Consider the following 19,911-nt stretch of genomic DNA (forward strand, 5'->3'; position numbering starts at 1 on the left):
GTGCCTTTCCATCTTCCAAGAGTTGAACAATGAGGTTTTTGTGAGCAAAGAGAGAAAGAGAGGGAAGCTCTACTTATTTATTTAATTAATTATTTTAAAAATTCCTTTAATATACTAATGGAGGCATAGAGGAACTCCAGGCACATTCCAGTGTCAGATTTGATGTGTATACTATTAGAATTTGTATGCAGAAAAATAGAATCTCTCTTTCTATATAGTTAACATAAGAGAACTGGAAGCTATCCCAAATGAATGTTGAGGCAACTGGAAATATAGATTTCTCTACAAGCCAGGGAATTTTTACAAAGCAATTTCATGCTTGTTTTAGAAGGCTCTTTTATATACTGTACTGTATATATACTTTACTGGGAGCACAATGATGATTGAATATGAATAGTTTCAGTGGGCTACCTGGCTATTTGGGCATGAAAGATCACAAAGAGTTAGAAAGATATGACATGCATGCCACCCAGAGTAGACTATCTGTCTAGATGGGCGGGGTATAAATCTAATAAAATAAATAAATAAAAATGTCACCAAAAAGATGGTTGTGATGTAGTCACAAGGGCAAGAAACAGGTAGTGCATAGTTTGGAAATGTTACTTTGAAGGTTACAGATGTATTTTATTCACAAGATTTTTTTATTTACAAGATTTTTTTTAGCCACGCCAATACTAATGGTATTCTGGTGGACCCACCTCCTTTTTCCAGTCATTCTTTGAGCAATCAAAAAAAAATCAACCATATTTCACAAAAGGAGGAGTGCCTTTAACAAACACTCAAACTGTTTTTGACAAACTTGTGTGCTTAGACAAACAACGGCCTGCACACCAAGAGCTTAGCCAAATGGGTGTCAAAGAGATATCGCCTCTGGGCATTGCTCTATGGCAGCCCCTCCAAGCAGCTGTCTCAATAGCAGAAGGCTATTTCCTGCAAGCCAAAAGAGGCACTCACAGGCTGACAGACAAAGTAGTGGAGCTTCATCTGATCCATTTCTGGGAACAACCTTAAGGGCATGTGACCTACATAAGGCACCCTCCCACAGAAATCTGAGAAATGGCCGCCAACATACAAGGGTCGAGTGCACTCACACTGAAGTGGACTTATTCCCTGCCCTTCCTAGGTGGACACTCCCCCCCCCCATTTGCAGATAACATTACCTATTAGCAAAGCAGCTGGTGCTTTTAAAAAACCATATAGACCTCTAAGTAATAACATAGTACATGTCATACATTTTAATGTGCTGTTAAATCACTTTGCCCTAGGGATATCCTATGAATTACTAAGCTTGAAAAGGTCCTATCATTAACAGCCCTCCTCAGGTCTTCTTGCAAACTCAGTGTTGTGACTTCCTTTATTGGCTTATCTTTTCTTATGCTCCTCTTTTCCTGCTGCTTTCAGTTTTTCCCCAGCTTGATTGCCTGAGAATATAGGAGGGGAACCCGATGGCAGCCAATTAAATTGCTAGACCACAGGGCATTTTGAGGAGGGAACAAGAGCAGAGTGGAATCAATGCACAAGCTGCTGACAGATACTGCAGGCTTATACCAGGCCTTTGATTGTTTTTTAATGTATAATTTACTGGGTTTTTCATTTTACTCTTTTTAATACTGTACTGTGGGCCATTTGAGTCTCCTTATTGGGAGAAAGATGGGCTATAAATAAATAAATAAATAAATAAATAAATAAATAAATAAATTTGGTGTTTTGTTGCAGTTCCTGACATCACTGACCATTTAGTATGCTGGAGTTCAACAATACACAGAGATTCATAATTCCCCCAGTCATGTTTCATAAAGAGGTAACATTAATTTACCTCATGGTGGAAAAAAAAATCTCAAACCAGTATCTAGCTCTGCAGAGTTTAATTTGAGCTATACCAATTTAAATCACATGCAGTTCATCTGATAGTGTTAAAATGGGAAGATAAGCATAAATATAACGTGTGAAGAAAATCTCATTGGTTTCTTTCCTGCTCCAGATGAAAGCTTTACTCGTTCTGGAGTTCGCTGTTCATTAATCTCTGGTTTTGACAGTGGGTGTTATTACTACTGGGTACAACTAATTTGAGATACAAATTAGAAATAATCTGCCTGTACCTTTAACAGGACCTTAAGCAGCTATTTTTTGGCATCAGGATCTTTGTAGCTGAGGGAGGGATATGCACAGTTCAATTCAGACAGTTAGCAGGGTGCTGACAGCAACATGTTGGTACAAGATTTCACCATTCAGTTTTGTTTTTAATTAAAGCAGCATTGTGGTTTCCAGACAGGTCATAAAGCTAACAGTACTGCAGCAGATATAAAACCATTTTGTACTGGGTTTATAAATTCTCCTTAAAAGAAAAGGATACGTTTTAAAATAATAAAAGAAACTGCTTTTTTATTTCCTTTCAACCTTGAACATGTACAATAAAGGTTTTTTTGAAACTGGATTGCAAAGACTTGCAAAGTGGAGTTCTGAATGCTTATGCAGGAGAGCTAATTTCAGACTTCTACCGTTGGCTTGGGCTTAAAAATGTTCAGAAATGTCAGTGGCTCCAAAATGCTGCATCTAGATTGCTAACTGGAGCTGCAGGCAACAGGGAGCGTCCCCTGTTATTACAATAACTCCACTGGCTGCCAGTCCAGTTCTCGACCCAATTCAGTGTGCTGTTTTTGAGCTTAAAAGCCCTAAATGACTTGAGTCCAAGGTATCTGAAAGACCACATTTCCATATATAAATCTGCCTGGGTTTTTAAAAATCTTCACCTTTCTCTTTCTCATGATGAAGGCATGAGAAAAGGCTTTCTCTGTTGCTGATCCCAAGCTGTGGAACTCCCTCCCACAGGATACCAGGTTGGTCCCTATTTTCTATCCTTCCACCAGCAGGCAAAAAACAGTTCAGGCAGACCTTTCTCCAGTAACTGGCTGCCCATGAAAGTTTTTTAAAAGGGAGGTTCAGTGCCTTTTTATCTTTTGAACATATTTTTAAAAATGTTTATTGTTTTTTTTATTTTTAGCTTTTATTATCCTCATTCAGCCATGGAATTCATGGGAGCAGAAACAGTAACCAGATCATTAAACATCTCCATTACTGCAGAGTTTTGAATTTTTGGTAAAAATTTCTTTTGCTATGCAGTAGAAGTACAGAGACTTACAGAGGAGAAAGCCTACAAGTTCCACACATAGCCCACCCCTTTCTCATTAACTGGCACTTAAAGTCTCAATACTGAGACATTTGTAGGAGAAAGAACCAGTCACCTCAGCCCAGAAAACTCCCTCACAATCACTCAAACCACAGGGTGTATGCAAATTTAAGCTTTTCTGTCTTCTAGGTAACAGCTCTTCAGATATCTAAAGACAGCAGTTATATCAGTGCTCAGTTTTCTCATCTACAGGCTAAATATACCCAAATTTCTTTAAACATTCTTCATAGAGCTTGGTTTACCAAAACCTTGACATTTTGTAACCCTTGTGAATACATTTTTCTACATTATTTTATTTCCTTAAAAAAAAAAAAAGTACTGAATGCACTACAGCACTGGTTCTTAACCTTTGTTACTCAGATGTTTTTGGACTGCAACTCCCAGAAGCCTTCACCATCAGCTCTGCTGGCTGTGGTTTCTGGGAGTTGCAGTTCAAAAACACTTGAGTAACAAAGGTTAAGAACCACTGCACTACAGTACTGAGCTTAGGAAAAAATTGAGAACACACTTGCTCCTATCAGATTTTGGTCCTGATTCTGTTTATGTTTTCCCTGCTCTTGTTAGTTACAATGATTTTAATGTCCTAATTCTTTGTTTATATTATTGTTTGCAACTTTAGCAACTAGTGAGATATAAATATTTTGAGAGGAAAACAGAGTGTGCTTCTGCCTATTCACACCATCTCAGAAAGCATATGTCGGTAGCTGTTGCACTGACTCTGAGTTTTCCTATAAAGTTTGCCACTACCCAAGTGAGCTGAATGACTTATAGGGGAGTTTATTTATTTCTTCTTTTTGTTTGTTTTGTGCCATCAAGCTGGAATCAACTTATGAAAACCTTAATAGCGCTTTCAAGGTAAGTGAGATATTTACCAATTCCAACACTCCCAACTTGTGAGTTACTACAGCTGAGCTGCGATTCAGATCCAGGTCTCCTAATTCATCCCTTAAAATGAGAAATATTTTTCTATTTCCATGAGTACAAAGTTGAAAATGAAGGGAAACATTTATAATATCAAGCAAATAATGTTAAAATCATTTAAACAAATTGATCCCCCTTGGTATTTATATGATATCATACTTTGTCTAGAATTTAAGAAAGAAACCACACACAGATTGTATACTCTCAAGGGATATACCACCATCTACAAAATCTTCACCGTCTAAACTTTCATCAGTTTCAACAGTGGCAATACTATTTTGATGGAGCATTAAAAAGTCTACATGTAGATAGTTTATTCCCTTTTAACAGTCTTAACAGATGAAGATTTTAACAGGTTTTCTTCAAAAGACTCTCCCCTACTTCTGGTATAACTGGTCAACAAGAACAGGCATGTCTGCTCTGACAATGACATTAACCACAGCTGGAGAGGCTCTGACTGCGACTATGAGAGCTGCCTTCAAGACGTATGAAAGTACAGAAGTTAGATATTTCCGCAGACATCTGACAAGCATGATTTCATCTCCTCTCTCGCTCTTGCTCGCTCGCTCCCTTTCTCAGTCTCCCTCTCTTTCTCTTGTAGCCTCTCTTCCTCTGTCTGTCCTCCCTCCAGGTGAAACCCTGATTCAGCATCTGAAGCAAAATCTGAGGGAACCTGGCCTGTCAGTCTGGAAGTCAAGTTGTCTCTTTCCTCTCATTGCCACAAGATTCTACATGTCAAACACAGATAGCCTCAGAGGTTTCTGCAGCAAAAGAACAACACAGAGAATCCCTTGAGGGAAAAAAAAAAAGACTGCTCTCTGAGCTGTTGGGGCTTGCAGCGTTCCTCAGAGTGTGCTGAAGTGTTCTATCCTTTGTCACTCACACCAGGCTCCTCTGTAAAGGCTGCTGGGGCAACTACTCTATCTTTATCTTTTAGCACTGCAGACCCTTTTTTGTATGGTTATCATTTATGAAAGCAAAGAGGGAGGTCTATGCTTTCTCTTTTGTTTCCAACTACATATAGGTGTTCTTCAAAAACACCTTTACGTTTGTAGTGTGCATGTATCCTGTAGGCTGGGTTGGATCTAGACTGAGTCATATTCAGAGAAGACCTAAGTATGTGAGGAAACCTATCCAGTTTCTTGTTTCTCACAGGTGATCTCAACATGGTGAAATAGCTTCCAAATACTTCTGTAATATTTGTGAGACGTCATATCTCCAGGACAAGAATAAACATATATATTTTTTGTCATGGTTTCTTCATATCAAACAAAATGTGTTAGAGTAAATCATCTACTTTTTCTCTCAGAGTGTATACCCAGAAAACACAGGTGAGCAGGCTGGTTGATCAAGAAAACACAGTCATGCATCCAATATTATACATATTCAGTTAAGAAAGTGACACTTCAACCTCTGGCGGGAAAACCAGCCAAACATTATTCTCAGTAGTATATCTTGAGATATCAGAAAATTAAATCACCAGTTCTAGTAATTCTTAATAACCACTATCATAATTACAAAATTCTGGTGCAACATTTTAATCCCAATAGCTGTTCCAATGTTCAATAAACGTATTTTGACTTGCAAGAACCTTTTTAAGCTATGAACCCATTCTCTCTCTTTTCTTTTATATAAAACCATAAGTATAAAGCATATATAAAGTGGTCCATTCTCTTTTTGACAAGTCAAACAAACCACCACTCCAAACAAACAATAATAGATGCCTCACCTGTCAGATGAAATTTTACCCTGATTCTCTGTGTGTAAATTTCAACAGCAACGGGGTTTTGTTACATGACCGATGCAGGGATGGGGTGGGTCACATGCCAATGTCCTGCAAATCCCAAGAGATTTAAAATCCCCCTACCAACCTGGATTCCAAAACTAAACTAAACTACATGGAAATCAAATAACAATCAATGCCATGGTTTAGCATCTTTTTCCAGTCTTGCCTACCAGTCTTCCTAAGTGGTCTTCAAGCCTGTGTTTGTGTCATCTCAGCAGATGCAGTTTGGATGCATGCATTTAGTAAATCAACTCATGCTTGAAACAGAACTGCTTAGTTCAAGAGCCTTACTTCTTCTACATAATTTTGCTTTATTTAGAGACTGGGCTCAGAGCCCCTGCTCTCTGTTTTTTTTTTTTTTTTTTTTTTTGTATATGAGACCAGATACTCAGGGATAAGAAACATATATGTTTCAGTGATGGCACTTCTTGGATGAACACCATAATGTGTTGAAGAGGTTTGAGTGTGTCAGTGAAGCTGAGAGCAATGCCGTCAGGAGACCATGCTCTGTTGGATACCTAGCAGGATCACCCAAGATAAAATGGTCATGGCATAGACACCAGACTAAGATGCATTCGACTTTTTCAAGGCAGCTAATGGGCGGCAGTAGTAGCTAAAAATGGTGGAGGAGGCAATGGCAGTAATTCTTTAACTTTTGTTAGTACCGCACAATATGTGTCAATGATATCAGACTTTGTGGAAAACCTATCAACATAACCATTTTTCAAGTCAGTGCTCAGACTAGCAATGCTAACAAAGAGAGATAATCTGTCAAAATCCTAACAAGAATATGCCAGCAAACATGGAAAACAAAACAATGGTCCAGTATAATGTATATTCAATATACTGTATATTCCAGTCCCCAAGAAAGGGGATGCTAAGGAGTGCAGTAACTTTAGGACCATTGCTTTAGTTTCCCATGCAAGCAAAGTAATACTTAAGGTGTTGCAACAAAAGGTGGCCATGTCAGAGGCAACTTGATGGCACATGATAACAACCACCATGGTCCCTCAGAAATCCCTCTTAGTTAAGTTTTTTCAGTGTTCCTTTTTCTCATCTTTTAATAAATTGCAATTTGTTTTATTATTTTGGCTAATTTTTACCTGCTATTTGATGGCAGTCTGCAGGAAAATGTCATCAGCATGTTCTTACTGCCTTGTGATGTTCTGTTGCCTATGTTTTATTACTAATATCTGGTAATACTGCATTTTTTTAAAAAAATGAACTATATTTTTATTATAAGATATCTTTGCTATTTCTAATACAAAAGGAGAGAGAGAAATTACAAGACTCAGTTAAATAAATAGAATATGAGCACTTCTTTTATTGGATTTGAAGTGTTCTTGCAACAATGTTAGGTAACATTTTGTATGATGAAATTTTTCCTGCTTCAGGTCATAGACATATTTTTTTTCCTGCCAGGTCATCCCTGTATCAGGCCACTAACCACATGAATGAAGTACCTCCTAGTTTTGTCCTAATAGCAGATAAAATTGCTCACAGTCAATTAGATGCCAGAGAATCACATAATTGATTGTTTCATTAGAAGGGAATCTATGAGTCATTTAGTAATGTCTACTATACAGAGTCATAAGAAAAGACTAGAACTTGCCTCAAAAAAGATTTTGATCAATGTGTATGACAAACTGCAATGTCTCTGAATAATACAAGGAAACAGCAGTGAGAAGATGCTGATCCACAGACCTGATGTCTAGCTGTTGTCAGATTTATGATAGTCATTGAAAAAGAGGAAATTTCTTTTCCCTGCCTCTCTTTTTCTCCCTCTCTCTTTTTCTCCAAAAGTATTTTGGAATTAAGATGACATGCAACATGAATGTCTGAAGCCCACCACTGTCATGAAATATAAAACATACTGGCTAATTCAGGGATAAGAGGATAGAATTTTTTCTAATACTCCCTGGAATACGCTTCCATGTTATGGACATAAAAATAAAAGACATTTTGCTTTGTGCTTAAATGTGTAAAACTACATGCAATTCTTTCACCTTCATTGGGAGTCAGCCACCATGCAGAGTTCTGTAGTTTCCTCAAAGTTCCTTTGGATTTTCTGTCAGTGTCTGTCAGGAATATCTCTTCAAACAAATCATTTCAGCCAATTTACATATGTATGTGTCTAATATTCTGGCACATAAAATCAATATTCTAGACAATGTACTTTCTCACTCCACCCTTATTCCCTCCCCTCCTTTCTTTTGTTGCATGGCTCCATACATCTTGTTCCAGCATGCTCACTTCAGGCTTTAACTGTCTGATTCCTTGTGGTGTACCCTACCTAGCTAATTATTTTCAATTTATTGGCTAACTTTCTACCGGGAGATTTATGGGTTAGTCAACTCTGGCAGCTGGTCCATGGTGTGAACAGCTGTAGAGCTACAGCAGAGATGTTTGCGTGTGAGAGAGTGTTGCTGGTATCACATTTCAGTTGCTACCTGTTCTCTGAACCAAATGTTTCTTGTCTTCTGTTTGATGGTGTGCATATCTTAAAACTACAGTGCTGCCTTCCCCAATTTGGCATGTTGCTACGTTGGCTGGGGGTGGAAGAAGCTGACATTAGGAGGGCATCAGGCTGGGAAGACTACTAGGGTGGAACGAAGCCTAAACCTGCACAAGAACCTTGTGAACTGTAAAAAGGGATAAACAGGAGACCAACTTTACTGCCTTAAAATTTTTTCACTTGTGCAATTTACTTTATCACACGCAGATCTCTGAACCCTCACTAAATTATAATCCATTTGTATACAAAGAAATGGAGTAACATAATTAATTAGACTTTATTATGATGGGAGTGAAATTGACAAGTGAAGATGATAAAGGAATCTTTGCACATCTCTCCTTAAAAAGGGCTGTGTAGGCTTATATAGGGGATCTGCCCATCCCTTTGAGTACAAAAAAATGTTTTTCTACTCGTCCTCCAGACACCAGGGAGAAGGGAAATCCATGATTAATAATCTGTATTATCAACTAGGTTCTCATTTAGGTCCTGTTAAATGTGCATAGCAAAGCAGCCGTGATCACACTTTTAGTAGTGTACATATGCAAACACACACACACACACACACACACACACACACACACACACACACACACACACACACACACACACAAAGAATATATGTATGATTAGCACTTTCTCCCTGATTCTGAAAAACTGCTATCACAACAGGGCTTGTAAACATGCATATGTGTTGGCCTAATGCTGAGCAGGCTCCAGGCTATCTACACCTACATACAAAGAAGATAACATAAAATTCTATTAGAGAAAAAAAGCCCACAGGGTTTATGGTTACACCTGTTCCAGTGTTTTGGATTTTGGTTCAATACCTCTAGCTGCACAGTGGAAATGCACGGATTTCCAGAGTACAATTAGCTTCAAATATCCCCAGAGTAAACTACCTCTTTTGCTTCTCATCAACTGGCACTTATAGTCTCAGTAACTCACTCTGAGACATTGGTTAGAGAAAGAATAAAGAGTTCCATTTTTCAGTTGAATAGATCGAAACAGCACGCTGTACAAAAACGAGTGCTTACAACAACAGGCCCTAGTAGATTCACAGCATGCTTCTAGCAGGTTCCTGCAGACTACATTCTGACTGCATAAACTGCTGCTACCATACTATGTAACTACACCCTAACACTAACTCTAACTGCCAGCAGACTAAAAAGGAGAGGGGAAAAAGACTCTTAAGTAGAAAGGCATGGCTCTCTTCAAAATCAGAAGGAGGGAATGAACCATTGGTTACTGCTGGATTAATTTGACAGTCAACCCAGCTCAGAAAGGTCCCTCACAGTCAAATGTCTTAAAGACTGCATGCATATCTTGATAAAACTCCAACAAAAGTAGTAGTCCCGGCGAGAACTAGAAACTGGATTGAATGCATTAAGAGACCTCAATGCCCTCAAAACCAACCACTGTTTCATTCAGGAGCTGATGAAGGTTCCACCAGGAGTGGCAGTTGGACTACATAGGCATACACCACTCCATGATTACCAGCAACCTGAGGGCAGGGCCATATCAAAATCCCTCCCCACCTGAGCTAGGCCAGGTCATGGCCCCACCCCTAATGGGAATCGTTTAACAACCCAGGGGAGCAGACTTCTATTTGCTGCCTTCATACTGTCCAGATCCAACCCCAATGCTCTAAAGTTGGGACAATGTAAATGAAACCTATATTACCTGACTGATAACCCTAAGCCCCAAGAAATAAACATTAAGTTGTATCACCGTATCAGAAAACAGGGAGGGAGGGCAGCAAACTGAAAAGTAACAGGAATAGCCTGCTGGCTCCCATTATATGTCCAGTAGGCAGACAGGATTGAAGCCAGTTATTCTCAGTCTGCCTGCCCACAGTCAAATTCAATGAAAGGCCAGCAGGAAAAAAAATCTTCTCCGCTGGCCAATAAGAAGTCCGTCGGGGGAAATCCTCTCGACATCATCCCAACCTCTGGAGAACTTCCATGCCAACTCTGACTCTGTTTCACCTTGTTGCCAGCTTGAGGCTGCCACTCCCTGAACAAGGGGGGGGGGTAAGTCTTGGTTCCTGTTTCTTAGTGGGAGAGATGAGGAAACCAGATTACTTTCTTTCACATGGACCCTAGAATTTCTCTTTGAGCAAGAGATGTAATTCCATTTGCTAATTGGTTTTATACATGGGAGAGGCGTGGTTGGACCAAAAGGCCAAAATCTGTCTTTGGGAACCCAAATGGGCATGATAGTTCAGAAGAAGCGTATATAATAAATATAGCTCTTTCTTCTTCTTTGCTCTCAGGATCTAAAAATCCCAGCTACTTTTTATAAAAAAATAATATGACATAATGAATTATATTTCAAACAACCCACAGGTATCTGATTCCATTTAGTATAATACTGCCCTTGCAATATTAAGGGTAGAGAAAATAACCATAAGAACAATTTCTGTTTTATTTTTTTATTTTTTATAAGTGTTGTGTGAGATGATTACCAAACAGTGCACAAATATTTCCAATTCCCATCACTGGGGAAAAACAGCAAGCATTCCACTCTTTTCTGTCCTTTTAAATTATATGCAGATAAATAGGCACAATGGAAAAGCCTATCTGTGAAAAATGTACATACACTAACTCAGTGTAAACTGGTAAAATGTGTATGCAACATGCATACATTGAGGAAAATGAATTAAGAAGTGTTCACAATTGGAAAAGTGCATACTGAGTTTTGAACAAATTTATATATGTGTGTGGGGGGAGACCAACACAAAATCTCACAACTCAAAACAAAGCAAGGGCAGGAAGAACATGCAGGCAACATTTAAAAAACTAACACAATCAAGATAGGGATACATCCACATCCTTACTCATTGTCCTTTGTTTAAAGTGGTTCATGGTAATAAAACTCTTGTTAGTATGTGAAGGAGTAAATGGGAAGTAAGGCAGTATTCTGGTTTGAATACTGAAATTTATGCCATAGCAGCTGATTTGAGTCACTTCTCTCTCGCTTTTGTGAACTCTGCGAATTTCCAGGAAGATTTGAACACAGAGCACCCAAAAGGGAGTGGCCCTCTCCAGTTATCCTAACTAGTGTTTCAAGTTTAAGTAGCTTTGAAATGCATAAAACATTCGTATGTAATGGTCAGATATCTCCTGGGACCTGTGGGAGGCAAAAGATCTGGGGCCGTGCTATGCTTCAAATGTGAAAGCAACATAAGAAAAGACATTCAGCTGAGTGCTGTGAAAGATGCACATTCCTGAGTACCATTTAGCCATACAACCTGTGAGGGAGGACAGGAGGGCAGATGAAGGAATAATATTTTCACTGAAAATTCCTTGCCTCTAAGCTATTTCCTGATGGCTTCTTAATGAGAAGGAATGGAGAAGGAGGAAGAAGAGGAGGAGAAGGCTAAACAGTGGTCTTGGAAGCAAGTGTGTGTTTCCCTGGAATGCTCCATTTCAAGAGCCTACAAGTTAACACCATCCCCACACCCATCCCGGAGAGATTAGGACTATTTAAGTGTTACTTGATCTGGAGACAGTTAGAAATAAACACCCGACTGCTAAATGTTAAAGGTTTTCTCAACGAAAAGTAAAAATAGTTCTGGTTTCACTTCTGAAGCTGCAGAATTACTTGAGGCTGCATACAGTAGATGGATATGTGACCATTTTTTTTTAAAAAAAAATATTTCAGTGCATCTTGTAGTATTGTACTGCTGTTCAACAAGCATCATATGGAATTGTTAACAAAGAACACTAGAAGTAATTTTAAAAAAAGTCGCCGTGACTCAACTTCCAAAGAACACTACAGTAGAATTACTACCTGAGTGTGGTTAGCTGTTCACTGTTTTACAGAGTGAAATAAAAATTCAATGACCATCTCCCATTCTCATGAAGAAACAGCAGCTCCAAATCTAGACCTATGTTGACAACTAGAATTTGGTAGGAAAGGGAATGGGTTAATGGAGGGGGAGGAGTAGAAATGGGTTCTTTGATGAACCCAATCTGGCTGATTTATCTACCCACCCACAAGCCAAAGACCAGAACTTCTGCCAGTCCTGGGTTGAAACTAAAGCTGCTTGAGGTGCTACAAGCTAGAACCTCTCTGGGAGCCCTCAAGGCTGGGTATGTCTCCGGTGAAACTGGGGCCAGAATTCCATGGGGACTATTGGGGCCTTAACTATCCAATCTATTAAAAAGCAAGGTCCAGCTGGGATTGTTTGCAGGCTGAGAAAACCATCCACTGAGGTGCTATAGAGACACACACTCTCTCTCACTCTTTCTCTCTCTCACACACACACACATGCACACATATGTGTGTATTGGGCCATCACTGGAGAATCTGGGGGTCTACAAACTTAGGTAGGTGTGCCCATCTAAGATGGCAGACTATGTCTGATAAAACACCATCAATATCTGTTTCATGAAGGTACTGGGAATCTGCCTGGTAATCAATGCTAAGAGCCCAGTTCTGCAATTTACAACAAGAAAAGAACATGGCTATGCTGATATCTGCTCCTCCTGTCAGAAGGCCATTAACTCCTGTAACCTTTGCAATGTAGTCTGCAGACGGGAAAAGGTGGAACTAATGGAAGTCCCAGCCATCTGTCTCCACTCAGGTCAGTTACGTGTTCTGATTGCTTAGCATCTTGTGGCAAAGGCTGAACACACATTTTATCAACTGAAGCACACTCAACAGGCTGGAAATTGGACACCCTTATCAGGATGACATTATTACAGATGGATCACCTTATGGCAAAAATTCAAAACTCCCTCTTGTACTTCAGGATAGGTGCTTTTCTTGTGATAAACAGGGATGGTAAATAACACAACAATGAATTGGGCAGTCTCAACTAGTCTGGCACAAAACTGTTTTTCTTAGCATTTATTTTATTTCATTTTATTGAATTTTTTTTACCCCTCCCATCTAGTGGCTGGGCCACTATTCTGTGCAGCTTACAGTATCATAACGTAAACATGGAATAAAACAACAATAATAATCCAATAAAACATCAACCAAAAAAATCAAATCTCTTAGTATAAAACAAATAATATAGAAGATACAAAAATACAAAAGATGGTGGCAAAACAGAGACAATTATTCCCAAATTAATGAAATATCAGTGATCAAACAGAATTAATCTGGGGTGAGGATGTGGAAGCCCTGTGTAAAGAACTTTTTTTCACTTGTTTTCTATTGGGTCTGTGACCACAATACTACTACTACTACTACTACTACTACTACTACTACTACTACTACTACTACTACTACTACTACTACTACTACTACTACTACTTGTTTTCTAGAGTGAAGGAGGGAATAATAATAAATGTTTTATTACAGCCATTGACCAGCAAAAGTGAAGGAGGGAAAGAGACCTGGCATGCCTTTGTTGGGAGGGAGTTCCATAATGATATGGTCACCTCATCTAATTGGAGATGAGTTGTTATATGTAGTCATATGCGAGTAGTATTTCTAGTAGGGGCTTGTATTTTGGGGTCAATTAATCTTGGTCTTACTACAAAACATAAAAAGAAGTCTACTTGTGGCTAGGCTGAACCTTTGATCTCTCCTATCTCCCTGTTACAGTTTTTTTCACAGTCTCTCAGTCTTCCATGAGAACAAATCTTCCCTGGGAAAAATCAATTCTGTGGGCAGATTCCCAAGACTGTTTATATAGATAGAGATAAACCCAGAAATACACCTATCATATCATGGATCAGGGGACAGAATAATTTGGAGTGCCTCCAATAGGATTCCGGATGTGTTGGCCCTGATCTGTAAGCCCTTTGTTGGAATACAAAGTGGGTCAGAGGATTTCTGTATTCTCCTAGTTATAGTGATGAATACAGTATAAAGGACTGTTCTTCTTTCCACTTTCCCAAATTACAGTCTGGTCTGCTTTGGTGCCTAGATTGGCTGCCATATAGGTGTGTGAGTAATCAAAACATACTGATGTTCATTTCTTTTCTTCTTTTTTTTTGTATTTGCTTTGCTGTGAGGCAAATTGAATATGGCATTTATACAAAGAGCAATAATCCTGAGGCGAAGTATAAAACAAGTCCAGTAATGTCTCTTCCAAACTATGTTTGAGTTAATCGAGATAACTTTCTTTCAGGTTTGCTGCCAATTGCATCAAACAGTCTTGGAAATCTGCCCACAGAATTGGTTTTTCTCAGGGAAGATTTGCTCTTATGGAAAACAGAGAGACTGTGGGAGAATTATGGGGAGATAGGAAAGCTCGAAGAAATATACATATGTATTTCTGCAGAAAAAGGATTCACAGTGTCCAAATCATTTTAGCTATCCACTCAAAGTCCATATAACATATGACAGTCTCTCTTTCTCTCTCTCTCTCTCTCTCTCTCACACACACACACACAAACACAAGCGCGCGCGCGCACACACACACACACACACACACACACAGAGAGAGAGAGAGAGAGAGAGAGAGAGAGAGAGAGAGAGAGTCCTGGTTTTAAAATAACATTTCAGTAAATTTTAGTAATCTAAGCTGAGTAAGAGCAATGGGAAAAAAGAATATTTCAAAGTGCCAAAAAAAAGCATGGACAATGGCACAAATGTATTCTCAAAGGCTTTCATGGCCGGGATCTGATGATAGTTTTGCATTTTCTGGGCTGTTTGGCCATGTTCTTAAGGACCTTAAGAACCTTAAGGATCTTAAGAACACAGCCGAAGAGCCTGGAAAACCCACAACCACCAATGGCACAAATCTTTCTTCTTACAGCTCCATGAACTAGCTGACAGAGTAGCAAGAACCTCAGTCTAAGCCCTCCGTAGTACTGAAGTGCTTCAAGTGCCTAGAGATGACCTTGGGCTTTAGTGGAAGGTTCAGCTGTAAGCTGCCTTGCTCTTTGGCACCAGCAACCAGCAAATCAATGTACTGTATTACTTGCATTTTCCCTTCTCTACACTTTAAATAACTGACCATTTAAAAAATCCTACAGCGACCACTGTGGGGATACTTCAGTATGCGGATTAACAGCACCTCCTCGCTCCATCCTAACATTGTCCTGGAAATGTGCAAAACACACTTGATTGAGTCTGCTTTTGCACATTTGTTCAAACACACAATACAGTTTAACTATTACTACAAAGGCTTAATGAAGATTATATGTTATTTGCCTTATCCTTAAAGAAACTGTGTATATTTCTATTCATTGTCAACTTTTCAACTGCTGACTGTAAATATATTTAACAGTTCTCTCATGTACAAATATGCATCCCCTTCAGAAAATATAAAAGATTGGTCTTGTCAAATTGTCCCATCTATCCTGCTTGGGAAGAAAGAAAGAAAAAGGTTAAATTTTGAAAAATGGTGATGAGCAATGTTATTAAAGAACAATTTCAGCTGATGTTGCTACAGTATTAGATTCTGTGTTATATCTTCTCAATGGTATCAAAACGATTACCCTCATGAAATATGAAGTGCCTCTTTTCTACATGTTGGTATTAGCTAGGATACATCTCCAAAAGTCTTACAAAGCAATATCAAAACCAAAGAAAAGTAGAATGACTCAGTAGGGCCTGAAGGAAATTAACTTTCACCAGATTAGTTGCTTTTCCTCTTTCTATATGTAACTCAAACCTCAGCACAATGTTTTTTGCTTGTACAATGAATTCAACACTTATCATTTTGCATACTCATTTGCAAAATAGCAACCTATGTGACCTCATATAAAAATATATCCAAGATTACAATGATCTGTCCTATTACAAAGGCTTGGAGCAGAGTTCTTGGTGTTTAGTCATTACGTCGTGTCCGACTCTTTGTGACCCCATGGACCAGAGCACACCAGGCCCTCCTGTCTTACACTCCCTCCCGGAGCTTGGTCAAATTCATGTTGGTCACTTTGATGACGCTGTCCAACCATCTCATCCTCTGTCGTCCCCTTCTCCTCTTGCCTTCACACTTTCCCAACATCAGGGTCTTTTCCAGAGAGTCTTCTCTTCTCATGAGATGGCCAAAGTATTGGAGCAGGGGAGCACTGCCTAAATCCTGTCTAAGGTGTGAAAAAAGAATAGAATTCCTGCACTTGTTGTGCACAACTTTTATGGTTGCAGGATACCTGTACTTTTTGGTATCTCGTCACTCTAGTCCCAGATGGCAGTTTATTGGCATTGTTTAATGTACAGAGCCACCCAATTAAATAAGAGTGTAAAATAGTGCTCCAAAGGCTGCATGTGGGTCATTAATATTGCCTGTTTATATAAAAATAAATATATTTATTTATTTATTAAATTTATACCCCACCCATTGAGACCAAAGTCTACTCTGGGCAGCTAACAATAATAGATAAAATAAAAATAATTTGAAAAAATAAAAAAAAACAACAGTAGCAATATAGTTCAAGAAGGGAAAAATAATTAAGTGATGAGAGGAGGGAAAGCCTGCCTAAAGAGCCAGGTCTTAAGTTTGCTCTTAAAAACACCCAGTGAGGCAGCCAGACAGATCTCTGAGGGCAGACTGTTCCAAAGGCAAGGGCCCACTGCGAGAATGTCTGGTTGTTGTACTTTGTCTCTGGGCCTCCCTCAGTGTTAGGCCCTTCAGCCACCCCTCCTGGCCAGAACGAGTGATTTGGGTAGATCTAGGTGGGAGGAGGTGTTCTGCTAGATATCTAGGTCCTAAACCGCTTAGGGCTTTATATGTCATCATTAACACTTTGAAATCAATGCGGGAATGAACGGACAGCCAATGCAAGGCAGCCAGAGTGGTGGAAAGATGCTGATATTTTCTCAGCCCAGTGAGAAGTCTATCCACCAGATTCTGCACCATTTGAAGCTTCCGCATCAATCTCAAAGGTAGCCCCACATAGAGTGTGTTACAGTAATCTAATCTCAAGATTACAAGCGCATGGACCAGAGTGGGGAGCGCCCCAACATCAAGATAGGGATGCAGCTGGGCAATCCGCCACAGATAGAAATAGGCAGAGCAGACCATTGACGCTACTTGGGTTTCCATGGTGAGTGTTGGATCCAGATGGACCCCCAAGCTGCGAACCTCACTCTTCACAGTGAGAGTCACTCCCCCAAAAGAAAGGGAGTTTACCAAACCACCCATGGAGGGGCCACCCACCCTCAGGACTTCTGTGTTGTCTGGGTTCAGCCTCAGTCCATTCTCCTGCATCCATTGCAGTACAGCCTCCAGGCAGCGCTGAAGGGACAGAATGGCATCCACTGTGGCTGGAGAAAAGGAGATGCAGAGCTGGGTGCCATCAGTGTGCTGATGGTACAAAGCCCCACACCCCCTGATGACCCCACCCAGCAGCCTCATGTAGATATTAAACAGCATTGGGGAGATAATCAAGCCCTGTGGAACCCCACAATTGAGATTCCATGGGGCCAAAATACACTCCCCAAGCTGTACTCTCTGAGGATAGTCTTCCAAGAAGGATTGGAGCCAGGCAAGCACCAGACCACTGATTCCCAACTTGGAGTGCCTCCCCAGGAGGACACCATAGTCAACAGTATCAAAGGTGGCTGAGATATCGAGGAGGACCAACAAAGACATTTTGCCCCTTTTGGCCTCCCTCAGAAGGTTACCAAAGAGGGTGACCATGGCGCGGCCTGAAGCCCGACTGGAATGGATCCAGGGCATTGGTTTCATCCAAAAGAACCTGGAGCTGATCAGTCACTACCCTCTCAACCACTTTGCTGAGGAAAGAAACATTGGCAACGGGCCTATAATTGCCAATGTTTTCTGCCATCAAACTTGGTTTCTTCCTTATGGGCCTAATGAATGGAGAGACCCATTAATTATTGCTGTGGCCCATTCGGTTGTTATAGGCCTGGCTGCTTTGATTAGCCAGGCTGGGCAAGGGTCAAGGGAGGAGGAGGTGGCACAACAGCGGTCAAGCGCTTTATCCACCATATCTGGCATCACTGAAAGAGATGAAGTCTCATTGGTCAAGGTGGAGTGCTGGACATCTCTGTTCGATCTACTGTGTTCAAAAAAGGAGAGACCTCCCAGCAGATGGCCTCCACCTTAGATTTTTAAAATGCTGCAAATTAGCCAGGTGAAAAACTAGCAGGAGGCCTGTCACTTACACCAATTCTGGATAGATCGCGGACTATACGGAAAAGTTCCACCTGCTGATTTGAAGCTTCGCTTATCTGGACAGCGAAATGTGCTTGACTGGCAGCCCTCATTTTCGTAAGGTAATGGTTAGTTCCGAGGCAACATTAGGGATACACCCATAGTGGGAACTACTGGGACAGGGGGAATCAGGAATATATACAGTGGTGCCTCACTTAGCGATGTTAATCGGTGCAGCAAAAATCGCTGCTAACTGAAAACATCACTAAGCGATTTTAAAAAGCCCATAGGAATGCATTGAAACCCCTTCAATGTGTTCCTATGGGCTTAAAACTTACCTTTAAGTGAAAATCCTCCATACGGCGGCCATTTTCGCTGCCTGGTATGCGAGGAATCCGTCCCCAGTGGGCGGCCATGTTTTTTACCCGGTGGCCATACTGGAACCGCCGATCAGCTGTAGGAAAAAGATCACTATGCGATAATCGGTAAGCGAAACAGCTTACCCATCATCGCAAAGCGATTTTTTCCTATTTAAAACATCACAATGAGATCGCTTTTTCAATGGCAAAATCTTCTTTGCTAAGCGGTTTCGTCGTTAAACGGGGTGCTCGTTAAGCGAGGCACCACTGTATATAGTGGTTCCTACTGTGGGTGTATCCAGTTGGAGATGAGAATCTTTCAGCCTCTTGCTGTCAGAGACAAACCAAGAAAAAAAAAACCTCTTTTTTTTTCCTTGCAGTAAGATTTCTATGTGTTCTTAGGATCTCAGGATTTCTCAGACGTTTTGAAGTCTTTTTTTTTCCAGGAAGAAATGTCAAGCTGCATAGAATTATTGCAATGCCTGTCCAGAATGGCCCATTTCCTGTGCTATATTCATCTTTAAAGGCAGAAGAGCCAAGTGTATAGGATTGTTTCAGTTCCTGCGCAGAATGGCCTCCTTCCTATTCAGGATTAAGCTGTGCAGAATTTGTCAGCTTCCTGCAAAGTACAATAAGGAAGAAACAAAGCAAAAAATAAATGATTGCAAAGATTGATTTGCTGCATTCTCGGTACACTGTTTTGCATGTATATGCTTATAGACAAGTGGACGTACATGTATGTGGAGTTCTGCTAATATTGAAAATACATAGAGTCAAATTAGATGATTATGCCTAAGTTAATAAGAACATTATAAAACAGGATAAGTTGTGAGTTAATAAGAACATTATAAAACAGGAAAGGTCTTGCTGAATCATACCAAAGTCTCATTTAATTCAGCATTCTTGACCCATTATAGCTACCCAAATTTTTGTGTAGCTATAGATGCCAACAAGCAGGTTCCAGAGCAAAATGGGCTGCATTATTCACAAAACACAATCATTTGGTTTGCCTACAGGGGGACTGCAGAGCTCTTGTGTTTCATCTAAATCTTTAGTACTTAATTCCTTCTAGCTTTTTTTTACTTACACCTCCCATGAACCTTGCCAACATAGTCA

The 19,911-nt window shown here is 40.0% G+C and overlaps 1 protein-coding gene across 2 annotated transcripts in view; it reads right to left on the minus strand.

Moving 5' to 3' along the window:
- Positions 1 to 1,586: 1,586 nt before the first annotated feature.
- LOC140706526 (uncharacterized) overlaps positions 1,587 to 19,911 on the minus strand; it is a 32,870-nt gene continuing 14,545 nt past the window's right edge. For both annotated transcript variants that reach the window (XM_078392600.1, XM_078392599.1), the window contains exon 3: positions 1,587 to 19,414. In XM_078392600.1, the coding sequence (XP_078248726.1) occupies positions 16,823 to 18,007 (1,185 nt within the window). In that variant the 5' untranslated portion in view covers positions 18,008 to 19,414 and the 3' untranslated portion in view covers positions 1,587 to 16,822. The remainder of the gene's footprint in view (positions 19,415 to 19,911) is intronic.

Source organism: Pogona vitticeps, chromosome 4, assembly GCF_051106095.1.
Source record: "Pogona vitticeps strain Pit_001003342236 chromosome 4, PviZW2.1, whole genome shotgun sequence".
Lineage (NCBI taxonomy): Eukaryota > Metazoa > Chordata > Lepidosauria > Squamata > Agamidae > Pogona > Pogona vitticeps.